This window comes from Harpia harpyja, chromosome 13 (genome assembly GCF_026419915.1).
Source record: "Harpia harpyja isolate bHarHar1 chromosome 13, bHarHar1 primary haplotype, whole genome shotgun sequence".
Lineage (NCBI taxonomy): Eukaryota > Metazoa > Chordata > Aves > Accipitriformes > Accipitridae > Harpia > Harpia harpyja.
In genome coordinates this window covers 120,108-136,930 of record NC_068952.1, presented here as the reverse complement: position 1 = coordinate 136,930, position 16,823 = coordinate 120,108, and the positions used below count along the sequence as shown (strand labels likewise).

Genomic DNA, 16,823 nt, shown 5'->3' with positions numbered 1-16,823 from the left:
GGCCAAGCCCCACCCTCTCGTGCGCAGCCCACGTGCAAGCTCCGCCCCCTTTCCGTGGCCACCTTCTCCCCCCCTACCTGGGCACTTGTGCAAGAACCTGTTGTACCCGGACCCTTGTGCAAGCCCAACCCTCACGGGACCCCAGCCCTCACATGAGCCTGGTCCCCGTGCGAGGCCCTTGTGAAAAAGCCTCGTGTGAGCGCAGCCCTTGCACGAGTGCCACACTCGCACGTACGCAGCCCTCATGCAAGCCCCTTGCACAAGCGCAGCCCTTGAGCGTGCCCCTGGTACAAGGCAGCGGACCCCCGGCTTGAAACCGGCCCTCGTGCGAGGCCCTCGGCACAAGCCCAACCTTAGCGCGAGACCCTTGTGCAAGCCCCCGGCGCAAAAGCAACCGCCGTGCGTGCTCCTTGTACCAGCACCGCCCTGGCACGAGCCCCAGGCTGGCGCCAGCCCCGTGCAAGTGCAACCCTCGTGCAAACCCTCGTGCGAGCCCTCGTGCACTCACTTTGAAGCGGCGTGCGAGGAACTTGTTCTTCATCTCGAGGAAGTTTCCCTTGGAGGCTTCGCCCTTGAAGGGTTCGTTGATGACCCCGAAGGCGCCGTCGTTCTGGATGTCCGTCCAGCGCGCGTAGCCGTGGCTGCGCGCTAAGGACTGTCACCGTGTCACCGTGTCACTGCGTCACCGTGTCACCGCGTCACCCCAACGTTCCCCCTTCACCCCCCACATCCAGCGCGCGGAGCCGTGGCTGCGTGCTAAGGGCTGCCGCCTCGTCACCACCGCCGTGTCACCATCACCACATCACCGTGTCACCATCACCACGTCACTGTGTCACCATCACCACCACGTCACCGTGCCACCTTGTCCCCAACATCCCCTACGTCATCACCCAGCCAGCGCATGGAGGTGTGGATGCATGTTAAGGACTGTCACCACAGCACTGTCACCACCACGTCACCGTCACCGCATCATCGCTGCATCACCACCGCATCACCGAGTCACCGCATCACCGTCACCACGTCACCCTGTCCCCAGTGTCCCTCTCACCCCCTCCCGTCATCCCCTGTCCAGTGCACAGAGCTCTGGCTGCGCGCTAAGGACTGTCACCGTATCACTACATCACCATGTCACCTTGTCCCCAACGTCCCCCTCACCCCCACAACCAGCGCACGGAGCCGTGGCTGTGTGCTAAGGGCTGCTGCCGTGTCACCACCGCCACGTCACCATCACCGTGTCACCATGTCACCATCACTGTCACCACGTCACCTTGTCCCTGCCACCACGTCACCTTGTCCCTGCCCAGGTCATCACCCGGCCAGCACACGGAGACGTGGAAGCACGTTAAGGACTGTCACCCCATCAGCGTCACGTCACCGTATCACCACTGCATCACCATCACTATGTCACTGCGTCACCGTCACCACGTCACCCTGTCCCCAACGTCCCTGTCGTTCCCCCTCACATCATCCCACGTCCAGCACGCGGAGCCACGGCTGCACGGTAAGGACTGTCACCGCGTCACTGTGTCACCACCACAACGTCACCACGTTACTGCATCACCATCACCATGTCACCCCGTCCCCAACGTCTCCCTCTTGTCCCCCCAGGTCATCCCCCCTCCAGCACAAGGAGCTGTGGTTGCATGCTAAGGACTGTCACCATGTCAACATTACCGTGTCACCACTGTGTCACCATCACCGCGTCACCATCACCACGTCACCCTGTCCCCAGCATCCCCCTCATTTCCCCCAGGTCATCCCTCCGTCCAGCACACGGAGCCGTGGCTGCACACTAAGGACTGTCACCGCGTCACTCTGTCACCAATGCCATTGTCACCGTCACTGCATCACCTTCACCACATCACCACATCACTATCACTGCGTCGCCCTGTCCCCAACGTCCCTCTCATCCCCCCCATGCTAAGGACTGTCACCGTGTCACTGCGTCACCACCGCTGTGTCACTGTCACATCACCGTCACCACATCACCCTCACGGCGTCACCCTGGCCCCCGTGTTCCTTTTGTCCCCCCCAAAGGTCATCTCTGTTCAGCGCTTGGAACCGTGGCTGTGCGCTAAGGACTGTCACCCTGTCACTGTGTCACCGTCACGGTGTCACTGTCACCAGATCACCAAGGTCACCCTCACCCCCACCCAGGTCACCCCTGCTAGCACACGGAGTCATGGCTGCTAAGGACAGCCACCACGTCACCGCGTCACCGTGTCCCCAACATCACCTCCTCCTCCGTCACCTCCCCCTGAGGACTACCCCCAGTGTCACCATCACCACCGTCCCCAACATCACCACCGCCTTTGCGTCACCCGACCCTGGGTCACCCCCACCCTAGTGTCACCCTCCTTGGTGCTGCCACCACCACCAACCCTGGGGAGGATGACAGCACCCGTGGGGGAACCCAGGAGTGCCGCGAGGGGACCCATGCGTGCCGGGGAGGGGACACCTACGTGTGCCGCGGTGGGGACACCCACGCGTGCCGGAAGGATACAGGACGATGCCGGCCAGCAGCCAGTAATCGTGGCGCCGGTGCCAAATTTCATTGAGCTTCCCCGAGGAGATGGCGGCGCGCTCCTCGTTCTGCCACAGCGTGTGCAGCTCTGCGGGTGGGGGTGTCAGGGAAGTGGGAACCCTGGCGTGTCCCCCCCGGCCCCTCCCCGGCCCCGTCACCCACTCACCCGTGAAGCCGCCGTCGGCGATGTTGAACATGAAGCGCGGCTTCTCGGCTTTGTCATCCCGCCGGCCGTTGGCACGCGCCTCCAGCTTGGGTTCCTTCTCGGCCTTCACCTCCTCTGCGTGGGGGGGACACGGGGGTCAGCGCCATTTTGCAACCCCACTCTGACCTCCCCAAACCACCCCAAGCTGCCCCCCCGCCCCAGTAAACAGGAAGACGTTATCAGCCATCAGTAGGCTTCAGAGTGAACGCGACAAGATTAAGAGAAGAGCGCTCCAGGTGCATCCCTTTGGTTAAGCCCCACCCCTTCTGACTTGGCTGCAGCCCTGGGTGGGCTAGACCCCGCCCCCTGCAGTCAAGCCCCGCCCCCAGGTACCTCGTTTAGGGTCAAGATCCCCCGGCCGCTCCTTGGGCTCCTCCTCGGGGGGTTTCTCGTCGCCCTTCTCTCCCCCAGGACCCTTCTCGGCCTCGGAGCCTGCAGGGAGGGACAGGGGTGCTTGGACACCTGGGTGGCCTGGGGGATTTGGGGGGGGGGCACCCAAACCCCTGGGTGCCCTGGACACCCAGGACGGGGCGGGGGTGGGGGCTCACCTGTTCGCTCCTCGCGGGCCGGGGGCCCTTCGGCCTCGGGCTCCCGCTGGCCAGGTCCCTCCTCCTCCTCCCCCTTCCGCGGCCCTTCGGCCTCGCTGCCATCGCCTGGGGACGGTGGCATCTCGGGGACAGGAGGCTGTGGGGATGGGGGGGGGGTGGCATCACCCCGGATGCCTGGGTACCCCCATCACGACATGCCCCCCCCGTACCCCCAGAGTAACCGGAGGGGGACATGGGGACAATGGTGGGGAGGGGACAGGGATGGGGAGCGAGGGGACAAGGACAGAGGGGACAGGGATGGGGACAGGAGGGGACACAGGGTCAGGGTGGCAGAAGAGGACAGAGAGGGGACAGGGACAAGGACAGGAGGGTGACGACAGCGTTGGGGACAGAGGCGGAGTTGGGGACAAGGACAAGGATGGGGAGGAGGACAGGGCTGGGGGACATGAGTGGGGATGGGGTGGGGACAGGGTTGGGACAGTTGGGGACAAGGAGAACATGACTAGGGACAGGGTTGGGGACAGGGAGGACGTGATGGGGACAGGGACAGGGACAACGAGGACATGATTGGGGACAGGGTCGGGGACAAGGATGGGGACAGGGATGGGACAGAGTTGGGGACAGGGACAACAAGGACATGATTGGGAACAGGGTTGGGGACAGAGAGGACAGGATCGGGGACAAGGATGGGGACAGGGATGGGACAGAGTTGGGGACAAGGAGAACACGACTGGGGACAGGGAGGACATCACCAGGGAGAGGGAAGACATCACTACAGACAGGGACAAGGAGGACAGGGTTGGGGACAGCCCTGTCACCCACCTCTGTCTCCATCTTCTCGGGGCCTTTAGGCTCCTTCTCGTCCCTGGTGTCACCGTCGTCCCTGTCTGGGGGTGGCCCTGGCCCGTCCCCCGCGCTCGCTGGGCGCCGGCGTGGCTGGGGACAGGGGACGTTAGGACATGGGGACACGGGGTGTCCCCGGCACCCTGCCCGTGTCCCTGGGCCCCTGTCCCTGTGTCCCCCACGTCCCCGTGCCTGGCCCGGCATCCCCACGTCCCCATGCTCTGTCCCCAGTGTCCTTGTCCCCTGTCCCCCATGCCCTCACATCACCCCCGCACCCTGTCCCCCACGTCCCCATGTCCCCATTCCCTGTCCCATCCCCCCACGTCCCATGTCCCTGCCCTATGTCCCCCATGTCCCCCGTGTCCCCGTCCCTCTGTCCCCATCCTGTCCCCCATGTCCCCGTCCCCTGTCCCTCACGTCCCCCCATCCCACGTTCCCCATCCCTGTGTCTCCACCCTGTCCCCCATGTCCCCGTGTCCTCATCCCATGTCCCCCCATCCCCATGTCCCCATCCCGTCCCCCACGTCCCCATCCCCATCCTATGTCCCCCATCCCCGTGTCCCTATCCTGACCCCCACGTCCTCCCCTGTCCCCTGGGTCCCCCCCCCATCCCCTGTCCCCATCCTGTCCCCCATATCCTCCCCTCCACCCCCCCCAATCCCATCCCCATCCTGTCCCCCATATCCCCATCCCCGTATCCCCATCTTGTCCCTGCTGTCCCCCCCCAGCCCCATGTCCCTGTCCCCCGTTCCCCAGTACCGGGCGTGGGGGGGCCGGGGCTGGGGGGGCCGCTCTGTTCGGGGCTGGGGGGGCAGGTCTTGGCGGGGGAGGAGGCGCGGGAGGAGCGCTTGGAGTCGGCGCTGGGCTCCGGGGCCAGCTCGGGCAGGCTCCAGCGCCCGTTGATGTGCTCAAACTCCTGCACCTACGGGGGCACCCAGGTGTCCGGGGTCGGGGGGGGCACCCAGGCATGCAGGGGCACCCAGGCATCGGGGAGGGACCCAGGTGTCTGGGAGCTGCACCCCCCCAAGCACTCATTCATACAGGGAGCCAGGTACCCAGAGGGGACCCAGGTGTCTGGGGGGGGGGGGGGGGGGGCACCCAGGTGGCTGGGGGGGCACCTAGGTGGCTGGGGGGGGCACCCAGGCATGCAGGGGGATGCAGGCATCCAGGAGGGACCCAAGTGTCTGGGAGCTGCACCCCCCTAAGCAAATTTATACAGGGAGCCAGGCACCCAGAGGGAACCCGGGCACCCTGGGGGGGGGACCTAGGCACCCAGGGAGGGGACCCAGGTGTCCAGCAGGGACCCAGGCACCCGGGGGGGGGACACCCAGGCACCCCGGGGAGGGGGGGGTCGTACCTTCTTCTTGACGAGGGACATGACGCCGATGCGGGTCAGCACCTGCTGCCGCGAGAGCCCCTCCCGGGGGACCCCGTCCGCGAAGGTCTCGGAGCCGTCGGCCCCCGGCTCGCACAGGTGACGCATGAACAGGGACACGTAGGCCCTGGGGGACATGCTCAGGGCCACCGCCTGCTGCCACCCCTTCCCCCGGCCCCTCCAGGGGCCCTTGTCCCCTCAGACCCCCTCCCCAGGGTCCCTTGTCCTCATAGACCCCCTCCCCAGGGTTCCTTGTCCCCTCAGACCCCCTCCCGAGGGTCCCTTGTCCTCATAGACCCCCTCCCCAGAGTCCCTTGTCCTCATAGACCCTGTCCCCAGGGTCCCTTGTCCCCTCAGACCCCCTCCCCAGGGTCCCTTGTCCCCTCAGACCCCCCTCCCCAGGGTCCCTTGACCCCATAACCCTGTCCCCAGGGACCCTTGTCCCCGTAGTCCCCCTCCACAAGGCCCCTGTCCCAAGTGTCCCTTGTCTCCATAGCTCCTGTACCCAGTGTCCCCTGTCCCCATGCTCAGGATCCCTGTCCCCATATTCCCTGTCCCCACAGTCCCCATCCCTGTCCCCGTCCTCTGGGGTCCCTGACCCCACGGTCCCCATCGCTGTCCCTGTCCCCAGTGTCCCCATCTCCAGGGGGCCTGCCCCCAGGCTTCCTGTCCTCAGGGTCCCCAGTGTCCCCATCCCAAGGGACCCTGTTCCCATCCCTATCCCCAGGGTCCCCAGCATCCCTGACCCCAGTGTCCCCAGTATCCCTGATGGCCCCAGTGTCCCCGATGTCCCCGCGCCATCAGCCTGTCCCCTCATCACAGCGCCCGTCCCGGGCTGTGCCAGCTCTGGCCGGGTCCTGCCACCGCTCTGGCGTCCCCTGAGCCAGACCCGACCCCCCGAGGGGACATGGGGACCCCGGGGGTGACTCTGTGTCGGGGTGAGGGGGACACGGGCTCGTCCGGTCCCCAGGAAAACCGACAGCGATGGCGCTCGGCTGAGTAAGGGCTCATCACGCGGCTCGGGGACACGGGGGGACACGGGACGATGGGGGAGCACAGGGACACTGGGACATGGGGGGACACAGAGGGACATGAGACGATGGGGACACAGGAAGATGGGGACACTCAGGGACATGGGGGACACAGAGACATGGAGGGCAGAGAAGGACAAGGGACAATGGGGACACGGGGGGACATAAGAAAATGGGGATACATAGGGACAGTGACATGGGACAATGGGGATGTACAGGGATGTACAGGGACACGGCAGGGCACAGGACATGGGACAACAGGGACACGGGGGGGACATGGAAAGATAAAGACACAGGGAGATGGGGAGGACACAGGGACACATGGTGACAAACATAGGGATGCACATGGGGACATAACGACATGGGGACACTATGAGCACATGGGGGAACATGGGGGAACATGGGGGGACACAGGACAATAAAACATGGGGACATGTATGGGGACATACATGGGGACATGGGGGACACATGGGGACATGGGGACAAAAGGATACAGTGACACACATGGGGATGTGGGGGACACATATGGGGACATGGGGGACAACATGAGGACATAAGGACATGGGGATACCCACATGAGAACAAGAACATGAGGACATGGGTGACGTGGGGACACGAGAACAACATGAGGACACAAGGACACAGGGGACACACGAGGACACAGGGACACACATGGGGACACAAGAACATGAGGACACACACGGGTACCCCACCATCCTGCCCCACCTGTCCCCGATGCCACCGCCTGTCCCCGACACCACTGCCTGTCCCCAATGCCACCCCTGTCCCTACTGCCACCGCCTGTCCCCAGCACCACCGCCTGTCCCTGGGTGCCACCCGCCTGTCCCCAGCACCCCCACCTGTCCCCAGTGCCACCGCCTGTCCCCAATGTCACCTACTTGAACTCCTTTTCGGTCTTGCCGCGCAGGTCGCGGACGAGCCACTGGGAGGTGAAGGCGTCCTGGGGGGGCATCCCCCACCGCATCACCGCGTTCAGGAAGGCCTTGCGCTGCCGTGTGTTGAACCCCAGCACCTGGGGGGGGGGCGGTGGGTGGGTCACGAGTGGGTGGGGGTCATGGGTGTCTTGAGGAGGGGGTGGGGGTCATGGATGGGTGGGGGGGGACACAGGTGTCTGGGGGACTCAGGTGTTCAGGGGGACATGGCGGGGGGGGTGACATGGGCACCCAGGGGGATCCAGCTGTCCGGGGGTGACACAGGTGGTTGGGGGGGGACCCTGTCCCAGAACGGGGGCACCCAAGTGTCCGGGTGCCCCTTGACCCCCCAGGTGGCTGGCGGGGGGGGCGAACCCAGGTGTCCGGGCACCCCCTCACCCTCCCTCTCCCGGAGCGGACCCCGGCATCCGGGTGCCCTTGGGGACCCTGGCGTCTGGACATCCCCCACCCCCACCTCCGCCAGGGCCCCTGGCATCCCAGCACCCCCCCCAGCAGACCCCAGTGTCCGGGTGCCCCCCACCCCCCGGGGTCCCCACCTCGATATTGCCGCCCACCCGGGCCAGCAGCGGGGGCAGGGGTTTGTCCTTCTCGTTCCGCAGCTGCCGCTTGGACTGACGCCGGCCTGGGGTTGGGGGGGTGGGGGGGTCAGCACCCACCCCCCGGCACCCCGACCCCCATCCCTGGGGCACCCCGACCCTCCCACAGCACCCCGACCCTCCTCGGGGCACCCCCACCCTTCCTAGGGCACCCTGAACCCCCACCCTGGGACACTTTGATACCCCCCCCCCCCAGGGCACCCCAACCTCCCCTACAGCACCCTGACCCCCTCTGGGGCACCCTGACCCCCACCCCCAGGTCCCCCCACCCCCCAGGCCCCCCCTGTGCCACCCAGGACCTCCCCAATTCCCTCAGTGCCACCCCAGACCCCTCCCCAGACAGGGAGGGGGGACTCAGGGAGACAAAAGGGGACAGAGAGGTGACACGGTGGGTCAGAGAGAGGACGTGGAGGGACATGGGGGGACACAGAGGGACACAAGATACGGGGGGGGGACACGAGGGGACACAGGAGGACAGAGAGGGGACACAGAGGGGACACGTGTGGGAACAGAGGGGACACGGGGAGATGGAAGAATGGGAGAGGACACGGGGCACAAAGGGGACAAGGGGGGACAGAGGGGACATGGGGGGACACGAGGGGACTTGGGGACACACAGGGGGGGACACGAGGGGACACAGAGGGGACTCGGGGACACACAGAGAGGACGTGGGGGTCACTCACCCTCCGGCCGCTCATCGAAGTCCTCGTCCTCCTCCTCGGAGCCCACCGAGTACTCGGACTGGTTGTCTGGGGGGCACCGTCAGCACCCACGTACCACCGCACCCCCAACACCCCCTGCACCCCAAAACACCCCCCGTACCCCCAAAGAACCCCTGACACCCCCCAAACACCCCCTGTACCCCCCAAAGAACCCCTGACACCCCCTGTAACCCCCAAAGAACCCCTGACACCCCCCAAACACCCCCTGTACCCCCCAAAGAACCCCTGACACCCCCCAAACACCCCCTGTACCCCCACAAAGAACCCCTGACACCCCCAAATACACCCTGACAACCCCCAACACCCCCTGTACCCCCCAAACACCCCCAAATCTGCCCCACACCCCAAATTCGCCACCCTCCCCACCCCCGGATGCAGGACAGGCTAGCCCAGAGCCCTCCCAGTGCCTCCCAGTCTGTCCCAGTGCCCTCCCAATCTGTCCTAGTGCTCCTGAGGAACATCCCAGTAACCTCCCGGTTGCACTGTACCCCACCTTGGCCCTCCTGAGTGCCCCTACTGGGGCATCGAGACTCCCCCCCAGTGCCTCCCAGACCATCCCAGTATCTCCCAGTACTGACAGAGCTCACTCCCAGTGCCTCCCAACCCCCCAACTCTGGCACCCAGTGCTCCCAGTTGCCCTGTACCCGCTTTTGTCCTGGGTGCGGGTACCCAGTGCATTGGGACTCTCCCCAGTATGTCCCAGTACCCTCCCAGTCTGTCTCAGAGCCCTCCCAGTGCCGCCATCTGTCCCAGTGCCCTCCCAGTAACTCCCAGTGCCTCCTGAGGAACATCCCAGTACCTTCCAGTACTCCCAGTTGCACTGTGCCCACCCTGGTCCTCCTGGATGTGGGTACCCAGTGCATCAGGACTCCCCCAGTGCCCTCTCACTGTGTCCTAGTAACTGACCAGTCTGCTCCAGTGTCCTCCCAACATGTCCCAGTACCTTACCAGTGCTTCCCAGTCTGTCCCAGTGCCCTCCCAATACCTTACCAGAGCTTCCCAGTGTCCCCAGCTGCCCTGTACCCACCTCAGTTCTCCTGGGCAAGGGTGCCCAGTGCATCAGAACCCCTCCCAGTAACTCCCAGTGTGTTCCAGCATCCTCCCAGTGCCTTCCCAGTGCTCACCTTGGTCCTCCTGGGCGGCATCGTTGTAGTTGACCTGCTTGCGCACCCGCTTGCCCTTGCCCAGGTTGCGCGCCAGGTCCTCCTGCTGCTGCTCGTAGTGGTGTCGCAGCAGCTTCTCCCAGTAGTCGGGGTCGACGTTCTCCTCCTGCTTGATGATCTCCCGCTCGATCTCCTCGATCTGCCGGCACACGCGCTGTCAGAGGCCACCCAGGGCACCCGCGGGCACCCGCTGAAATCTCACTGGCCTGAGGTTGCCACCACCACGTCCGTCATCGCTGGCTCCAGCGTCCCCAGCTCCATCCGCTCCACCCTGATCATCCCCCATCCCCATCGTCCCCACCACCATTATCTGCATTGTCCCCATCATCTTCCATCTCCATCGCCTCCACCTCCATCATTTCCATCACCTTCATATCTGTATCATCATCCCCATCCTCATCGTCTCCATCATCCCCATCTCCGCCTCTATCATACTCATCCCCATCACCTCCATCTCCATCGTCCCCATGACCTCCATCTCCATTGTCCCCATCTCCATCATCCCCACCGTCCCCATCATTCCCAATCCCATCATCCCCATCCTCATCTCCATCCTCCTCCTCTCCATCATCTTGATCTATCATTTCCACTTCCACCGTCCTCATCATCCTCATCTCCATCGTCTCCATTGTTCCCATCCCTATTGTCACTGACCACATCGTCCCCATCATTTCCATCATCCCCATGCTCATGATCTCCATCTCCATCACCCCCATCTCCATTGTCCCCATCTCTATCACCCTTGTTTTCCCCACCACCTCTATCTCCATCATCTCCCGTGTCCCCATCCCCACCGTCCCCATCATCTCCATCATCTCCATCCTCGTCACCCCCAACTCCACCATATCCCATTGTCCCCATCATCCCCATTGTCCCCGTCCCCATCATCTCTACCTCCATCATCTCCAGTGTCCCTGTTGTTCCCAACTCCACCATCTCCATCGTCCCCACCATCTCCGTCGTCCCCACCTCCATCATCTCCAGCGTCCCCATTTCCATTGTCCCCACCGTCCCCCCCCTTCACATCCTATCTCGTGTCCTCATGTCCCCGTCCCCCGGGCGCACCTTGTCCTCCTCACGCACGACGTACTGGGCCACCTTGAAGGAGCTGAGGTACTCGTTCATGTTCTGCACGTCGGCATCGTCGGTGGCATCCTGGTTGCGGTCCAGCAGCCGGGCGATGGCCTCATTGTCGTAGTGGATGACGCTACTGTCCTCCTCCTTGTTCTCCCCTGCGCCGGCGACACGCTGCTGACACGGCCTGACTTGGTCCATCAGGGCCTGGCACGGCTCAACATGGCCTTGGCATGCTCCAACATGGCCCAACACGGCCTGACATGACCTAGTACGGTCCAGCATGGCCCAACATGGTCCAACATGGCCCAATACAACCCAACACAGCCCGACACGGTCCAACACTGTCCAACGTGGTTCAACATGGCCCAGCGTGGCCCAACGCAGCCTGACATGACCTAGTACAGCCCAGCATGGCCCGACACGGCCTGACACGGCCCAACATAGGCTGACGCAGCCCAACACAGCCTGACACGGCGCGGTACGGTCCAACATGGCCCAATATGACCTCACACGACCCAACATGGTCCAACGTGGCCCCACATGGCCCAACAAGGCCTAGTACAGCCCAGCATAGCCCAACGTGGCCCGACATAACCCAGCATGGCCCAACGCGGCCCAACACAGCCCAGTATGGTCCAACATGGCCCAGGATGGCCTCACATGGCCCAGTACAGCCCAGCATGGCCCAGCATGGCCCAACATGGTCCAGCACAGCCCAACACGACTCAACAACGCCCAACACGGCCCAACATAGACTGACACAGCCCAGTACAGCCCAACGTGGCCCAACACAGTCCAACGTGGCCCAATATGACCTTGCATGGCTCAACATGGTCCAACATGGCCCCACATGGCCCGACATGGCCTAGTACAGCCCAGCATGGCCCAACATAGTCCAGCACAGCCCAACACGGCTCAACATGGCCCACACAGCCCAACGTGGACCACTGTGGCCCTACACGCTCCCTTGTGGTGGTCCAACACAGTCCAATGTGGCCCAATGTGGTCCAACACACCCAATATGGCCTGACACAGCTCAACATGGTCCAACATGACCCAACACAACCTGGCATGCCCCAACGTGGCCCGGTATGGCCTAGCACAACCCAACACAGCCTGACAAGGTCCGGCATAGCTTGACACGGCCCAACATGGCTCAGCGTGGCCTGGCATGGCCCAGAATGGCCTGACACACGCTGACATGAACTGTCACAGCCTGATACAGCGTGGCACGGCCTCATACACCTGGTCACCACCTCACATGTCCCATCACAGCCCTGTCATAGCCTCTCACACCCCATCATGGCATCGCACCTTCTGTCACAGCCTCACGTGTCCCATCATGGCCTCATGTGTTCCATCATGGCCCTGCATGCCCCACCGCTGCGAATACCCACCGCAGCCTCATGGGCCCCAACATGGCCCCATCACGTTCTTGCATGTCCCATCATGGCTTTTCATGACCTGTCATAGCACCATCACGACTCCACGTGTCCCACCATGGCCTCATCATGACCTTGCATATTCCACCACGGGTTTGCATAACATTTCACGGCCTCGCATATCCTACCATGGCCTCACGCATCCCATCGTGACCTCAAACGTCCCACCATAGCTTTGCATGACCCATCGTGACCTTGCACATCCCACCACAGCTCTGCATGACCCATCATGGCCCCGTTGTGACCCCGCATATCCCATCATGGCTTTGCAAGCCCAGACGCAGCCCACCATGGGTTCCACGTCCTACCACGGGTTCCCACATCCTACCGTGGCCTCCCACATCTCATCATGTCCCACCATAGCCCCCCATGGCCCACTATGGCCTCCCACATCCCCCCCAAAGCCCAGCACACCCTGTCCCACCCATCCCCAACCCCGCTGGGCGCTGACCCTCGTTCTCGTCCTTGAAGAGCTCCTCAGTGCCGAATTTGAGGATATCATCAAGCTCCTGCTTGGACATGGAGCCGGCCTTGGAGCCCAGTCCCGGGCGCACCACCAAGTGCGTCAGCATCATCTTGCGCTTGGCCACCTGCGTGATGCGTTCCTCCACCGACGCGCGCGTGACAAACCGGTAGATCATCACCTTGTTGGCCTGGCCGATGCGGTGCGCCCGGCTGAAGGCCTGTGGGGACAGGGACACATCAGCAAGGATGTGTTGGAGAAGGGATGTGGAGATGGGGGAGGGTGGGGGGACGTCGGTAGGGACACGGTGGTGGGGGACTCGGTGAGGGGAACATCAGAGCAGGGATGTGGCGGTGGGAGACGTGGTGGGGGACACATCGGAGCAGGGCCAAGGCCATGGGGGACATGTCAGAGCAGGGACATGGTGGTCGCAGACATGGTGGGGGACCCATTAGAGCGGGGACAGGGTGGTAGGGGACAGGGTGGGGGACCTGTCAGAGCAGGGATGTGGTGGTGGGGTCCGTGGTGGCAGTGGGGGACAGGGACACAGTGGGGGACACAGGGACAGGGCGGGAGAAACGGAAGGAGGGTTGAGGACAGGGTATCAGGACGGGTGACAGGGTGCTGGGTGGGTGACAGCGGGTGGGAGTGACAAGGTCCCAAGGTGGGTGCCCGGTGGGTGACACCGGGTGTGTGACAGGAAGCCAGGCAAGTGACAGGGTGCCAGGTGGGTGATGCTGAGCGGTTGATAGGGTGCTGGGGTGGGTGACATGGTGCTGGGTGGGTGACAGGGTGCTGGGCAGCTGATGCTGTGCAGTGCAGGTGACAGGGTGCTGGGCAGGTGATGCCAGGTGGGTAACGGGGTGACGGGTGGGTGACGGGTGGGTGATGTCAGACAGGTGTCAGGGTGCTGGACAGGTGATGCTGGACAGGTAACACGGTGCTGGGCGGCTGATGCTGGACCGGTGACAGGGTGCGGGGTGGGTGACAGGGTGCCGGGGAAGGTGCCAGGGTGCCAGGTGGGTGATGCCGGGCAAGTGACAGACCTGGATGTCGTTGTGGGGGTTCCAGTCGGAGTCGAAGATGACGACGGTGTCGGCGGTGGCCAGGTTGATGCCGAGGCCCCCGGCCCGCGTCGACAGCAGGAAGCAGAACTGCTGCGCCCCCGGCGCTGCCCCCCCGGCGTCAGCGGGGGGGGCCGGTCCCCCCAAACCCGGGACCTTCCAACCCCCCCTGGCGCTGCCCACCCCAGCATCAGCATGGGGGGACTGGCCCCCCCCAAACCCAGGACCCCCCAATTCCCCAGTGCTGCCCCCCCTAAACCCAGGACCCCCCCAAACCCCCCAGCACCGACCCCTGGCATCAGCAGGGGAGGACGGCCCTCCCGAGCCAGACCCCCCAAACCCCCCTATCTTATCCCCTCCCATCAGTGTTGCTGCACCCAGGGAAATTGCTCCCCCCCTCCAAGCACCCCAAGGGGTGTGTGTCCCCCCACTTATCCTTCCTGGGGAGGGGTGCAGGGTCCAGATGTCTGGGTCCCCCCCTGAACGCCTGGGTTCCTCCCCGGATGCCTGAGTCCCCAGGACACTTGGGTCCCTCCCAGACAAATGGGTGCCCCCTGAACTCCTGGATCCCCTGGATGCCTGGGTCCCTCCCTGGACACCTGGGTGCCCCCTTAATTCCTGGGTGCCCCCCCTGGACACTTGGGTCCCTCTGGCCACCTGGATGTCGTTCCCCCAAACACGTGGGTCCCTCCCTGGACGCCTAGGTCCCTCTGACTACCTGGGTGTCCCCAACACCTTGGTCCCCCCCTGACCACGTGGGTCCCCTCCAGACGCCTGGGTACCCCTGGATGCCTGGGTGCCCCCCCCGACCACCTGGGTGCCCCTGGACGCCGGGGTCCTACCGTTGAAGCGGTCGATGGCCTCCTGGCGCAGGGCCCCCGTGATGCCCCCGTCGATGCGCTCGTACTTGTAGCCCTCGTAGTCCAGGAAATCCTCCAGCAGGTCCAGCATCTTCGTCATCTGCGGGCACTGGTTAGACTGGGAGCACCCAGGGGGGCTGGGGGCACCCGGGTACTGGTCAACAGTGGGAGCACCCAGAGGAGCTGGGATGGGCACTGGTCAGACTAGGATTAACTAGGGATGTTGGTACTGGTACTGGTTAGAGTGGGAGCACCCAGAGAGGCTGGGGGCACCCAGTACTGGTTACACTGGGAGCAGCCAGGGGGGCTGCGATGGGCACTGGTTAAATTGGGAGCACGCAGGGGGGCTGGGGGCACCCAGTACTGGTTAGACTGGGAGCACCCAGGGTGCTGGGGACACTGGGTGCTGATTAAACTGGGAGCACCCAGAGACGCTGGGACAGACACTGGTCAGACTGGCATTAATCAAGTATGCTGGTACCAGCGCTGGTTAGACTGGGAGCAACCAGGGGTGCTGGGGTTGGGGGCTGGGTGTCTCTAGAGAGTCTGGGGGGAGTCCTGGTCCCCCCCCACCCAGGAGAAGACAAACACCCGGTGGCTCTGGGGGTGGGTGGGGAGGCTGTAGGTGCCCCGGGGGGCCTGGGGGGGGAGGCCCTGGCGGTCCTGGCTGCCCCACCTGGGAGAATATCAGCACCCAGTGGCTCGGGGGGGGGGCTGGGGGGGTCCCTGGGGGTCCCAGCCTCCCCACCTGAGAGAAGATAAGCACCCAGTGGCTCTGGGGGGGCTGGAGGGGTCCTGGCTGCCCCACCTGGGAGAAGATGAGCACCCAGTGGCTCTGGGGGGGGGGCTGGGGGGGTCCCGGGGGGGTCCCTGGGGGTCCGGCCACCCCACCTGGGAGAAGATGAGCACCCGGTGGTTTTGCTCCTTCAGCTTCCGCAGCATTTTCTGCAGCAGGAGCAGCTTCCCCGAGGCCTTGATCAGGGCCCCCCCCTCGTAGGCACCACTCGGCAGCTTCGGGGACTCCTGGGGACAGGGACGTCACCTCGCTGGTCCCCAGTGTCCCCTGACACCCCCCAGCCTCCCGCCCACATCACTCTGTGCCCCCCAGCCCACCTCCCTCTGTCCCTTCTGCGTCCCCTCCATGTGCCTCCAGCGCAGGTCCCCCCTGTGTCCCATGTCCCTCTGTCCCCTCCCTGTCCCTCCAATCCCTCCATGTCCCCCCAGGTCCCTCCACCCCATGACCCCCCACCCCCTCCGTGTCCCTCCAACCGCTCCATGTCCCCACCATGTTCTCCTGTCCCCTCCATGTTCCTCCATCCTATGTCCCTTTGTCCCATGTCCCTCCGTGTCCCCATGTCCCACCACGTCCCTCTATCCCCTCCACAGCCCTCCAACCCCTCCACATCCCCACGTCCCTTCCATGTCCCTCCATCCCACATCCCTCTATCCCCTCCACACCCCTCCACGTCCCCATATACCACCATGTCCCCACCATCTCCCACCATGCTTCCATGTCCCTCCACCCCACATCCCTCTGCCCCACATCCCTCCAACCCCTCCATGTCCCCATGTCCCTCCACGTCCCCATGTCCCATGTCCCTCCACCCCACGTCCCTCTATCCCTTCCACATCCCTCCAACCCCTCCATGTCCCACCACGTCCCTCCACCCCACGTCCCTCTATCCCCTCAATGTCCCCGTGTCCCATGTCCCTCTACCCCCCCCACATTCCTCCAATCCTTCCATGTCCCCATATCCCCCCACTCCACATCCCTCTATCCCCCACCGTCATCCCCCCGACCCCTCCATGTCCCCTGTCCCCTCCACGTCCCTCCACCCCGTCCCTCTGTCCCCCCGCGGCCCCCACCATGGCGGCGACGGGGAAGAGGTAGGGGTGGTTGCAGCACTTCTTCAGGTCCATCATGATGTTGAGCAGCGACACCTGGTTCCCGCCACCC

General features: G+C 64.4%; 1 protein-coding gene across 1 annotated transcript in view; it reads right to left on the bottom strand.

The window, feature by feature from the left end:
* CHD3 (chromodomain helicase DNA binding protein 3) overlaps nt 1–16,823 on the bottom strand; it is a gene marked incomplete at its 5' end in the record, with an annotated part of 37,530 nt that overhangs the window by 5,076 nt on the left and 15,631 nt on the right. The window contains 19 exon segments of the mRNA XM_052806580.1: nt 509–641; nt 2,504–2,612; nt 2,691–2,804; nt 3,063–3,161; nt 3,278–3,413; nt 4,100–4,189; nt 4,191–4,213; nt 4,880–5,042; nt 5,478–5,622; nt 7,426–7,559; nt 8,016–8,101; nt 8,759–8,824; nt 9,922–10,099; nt 11,026–11,192; nt 12,931–13,162; nt 13,989–14,113; nt 14,849–14,966; nt 15,758–15,889; nt 16,733–16,822. Of these exon segments, the coding sequence (XP_052662540.1) occupies nt 509–641; nt 2,504–2,612; nt 2,691–2,804; nt 3,063–3,161; nt 3,278–3,413; nt 4,100–4,189; nt 4,191–4,213; nt 4,880–5,042; nt 5,478–5,622; nt 7,426–7,559; nt 8,016–8,101; nt 8,759–8,824; nt 9,922–10,099; nt 11,026–11,192; nt 12,931–13,162; nt 13,989–14,113; nt 14,849–14,966; nt 15,758–15,889; nt 16,733–16,822 (2,340 nt within the window).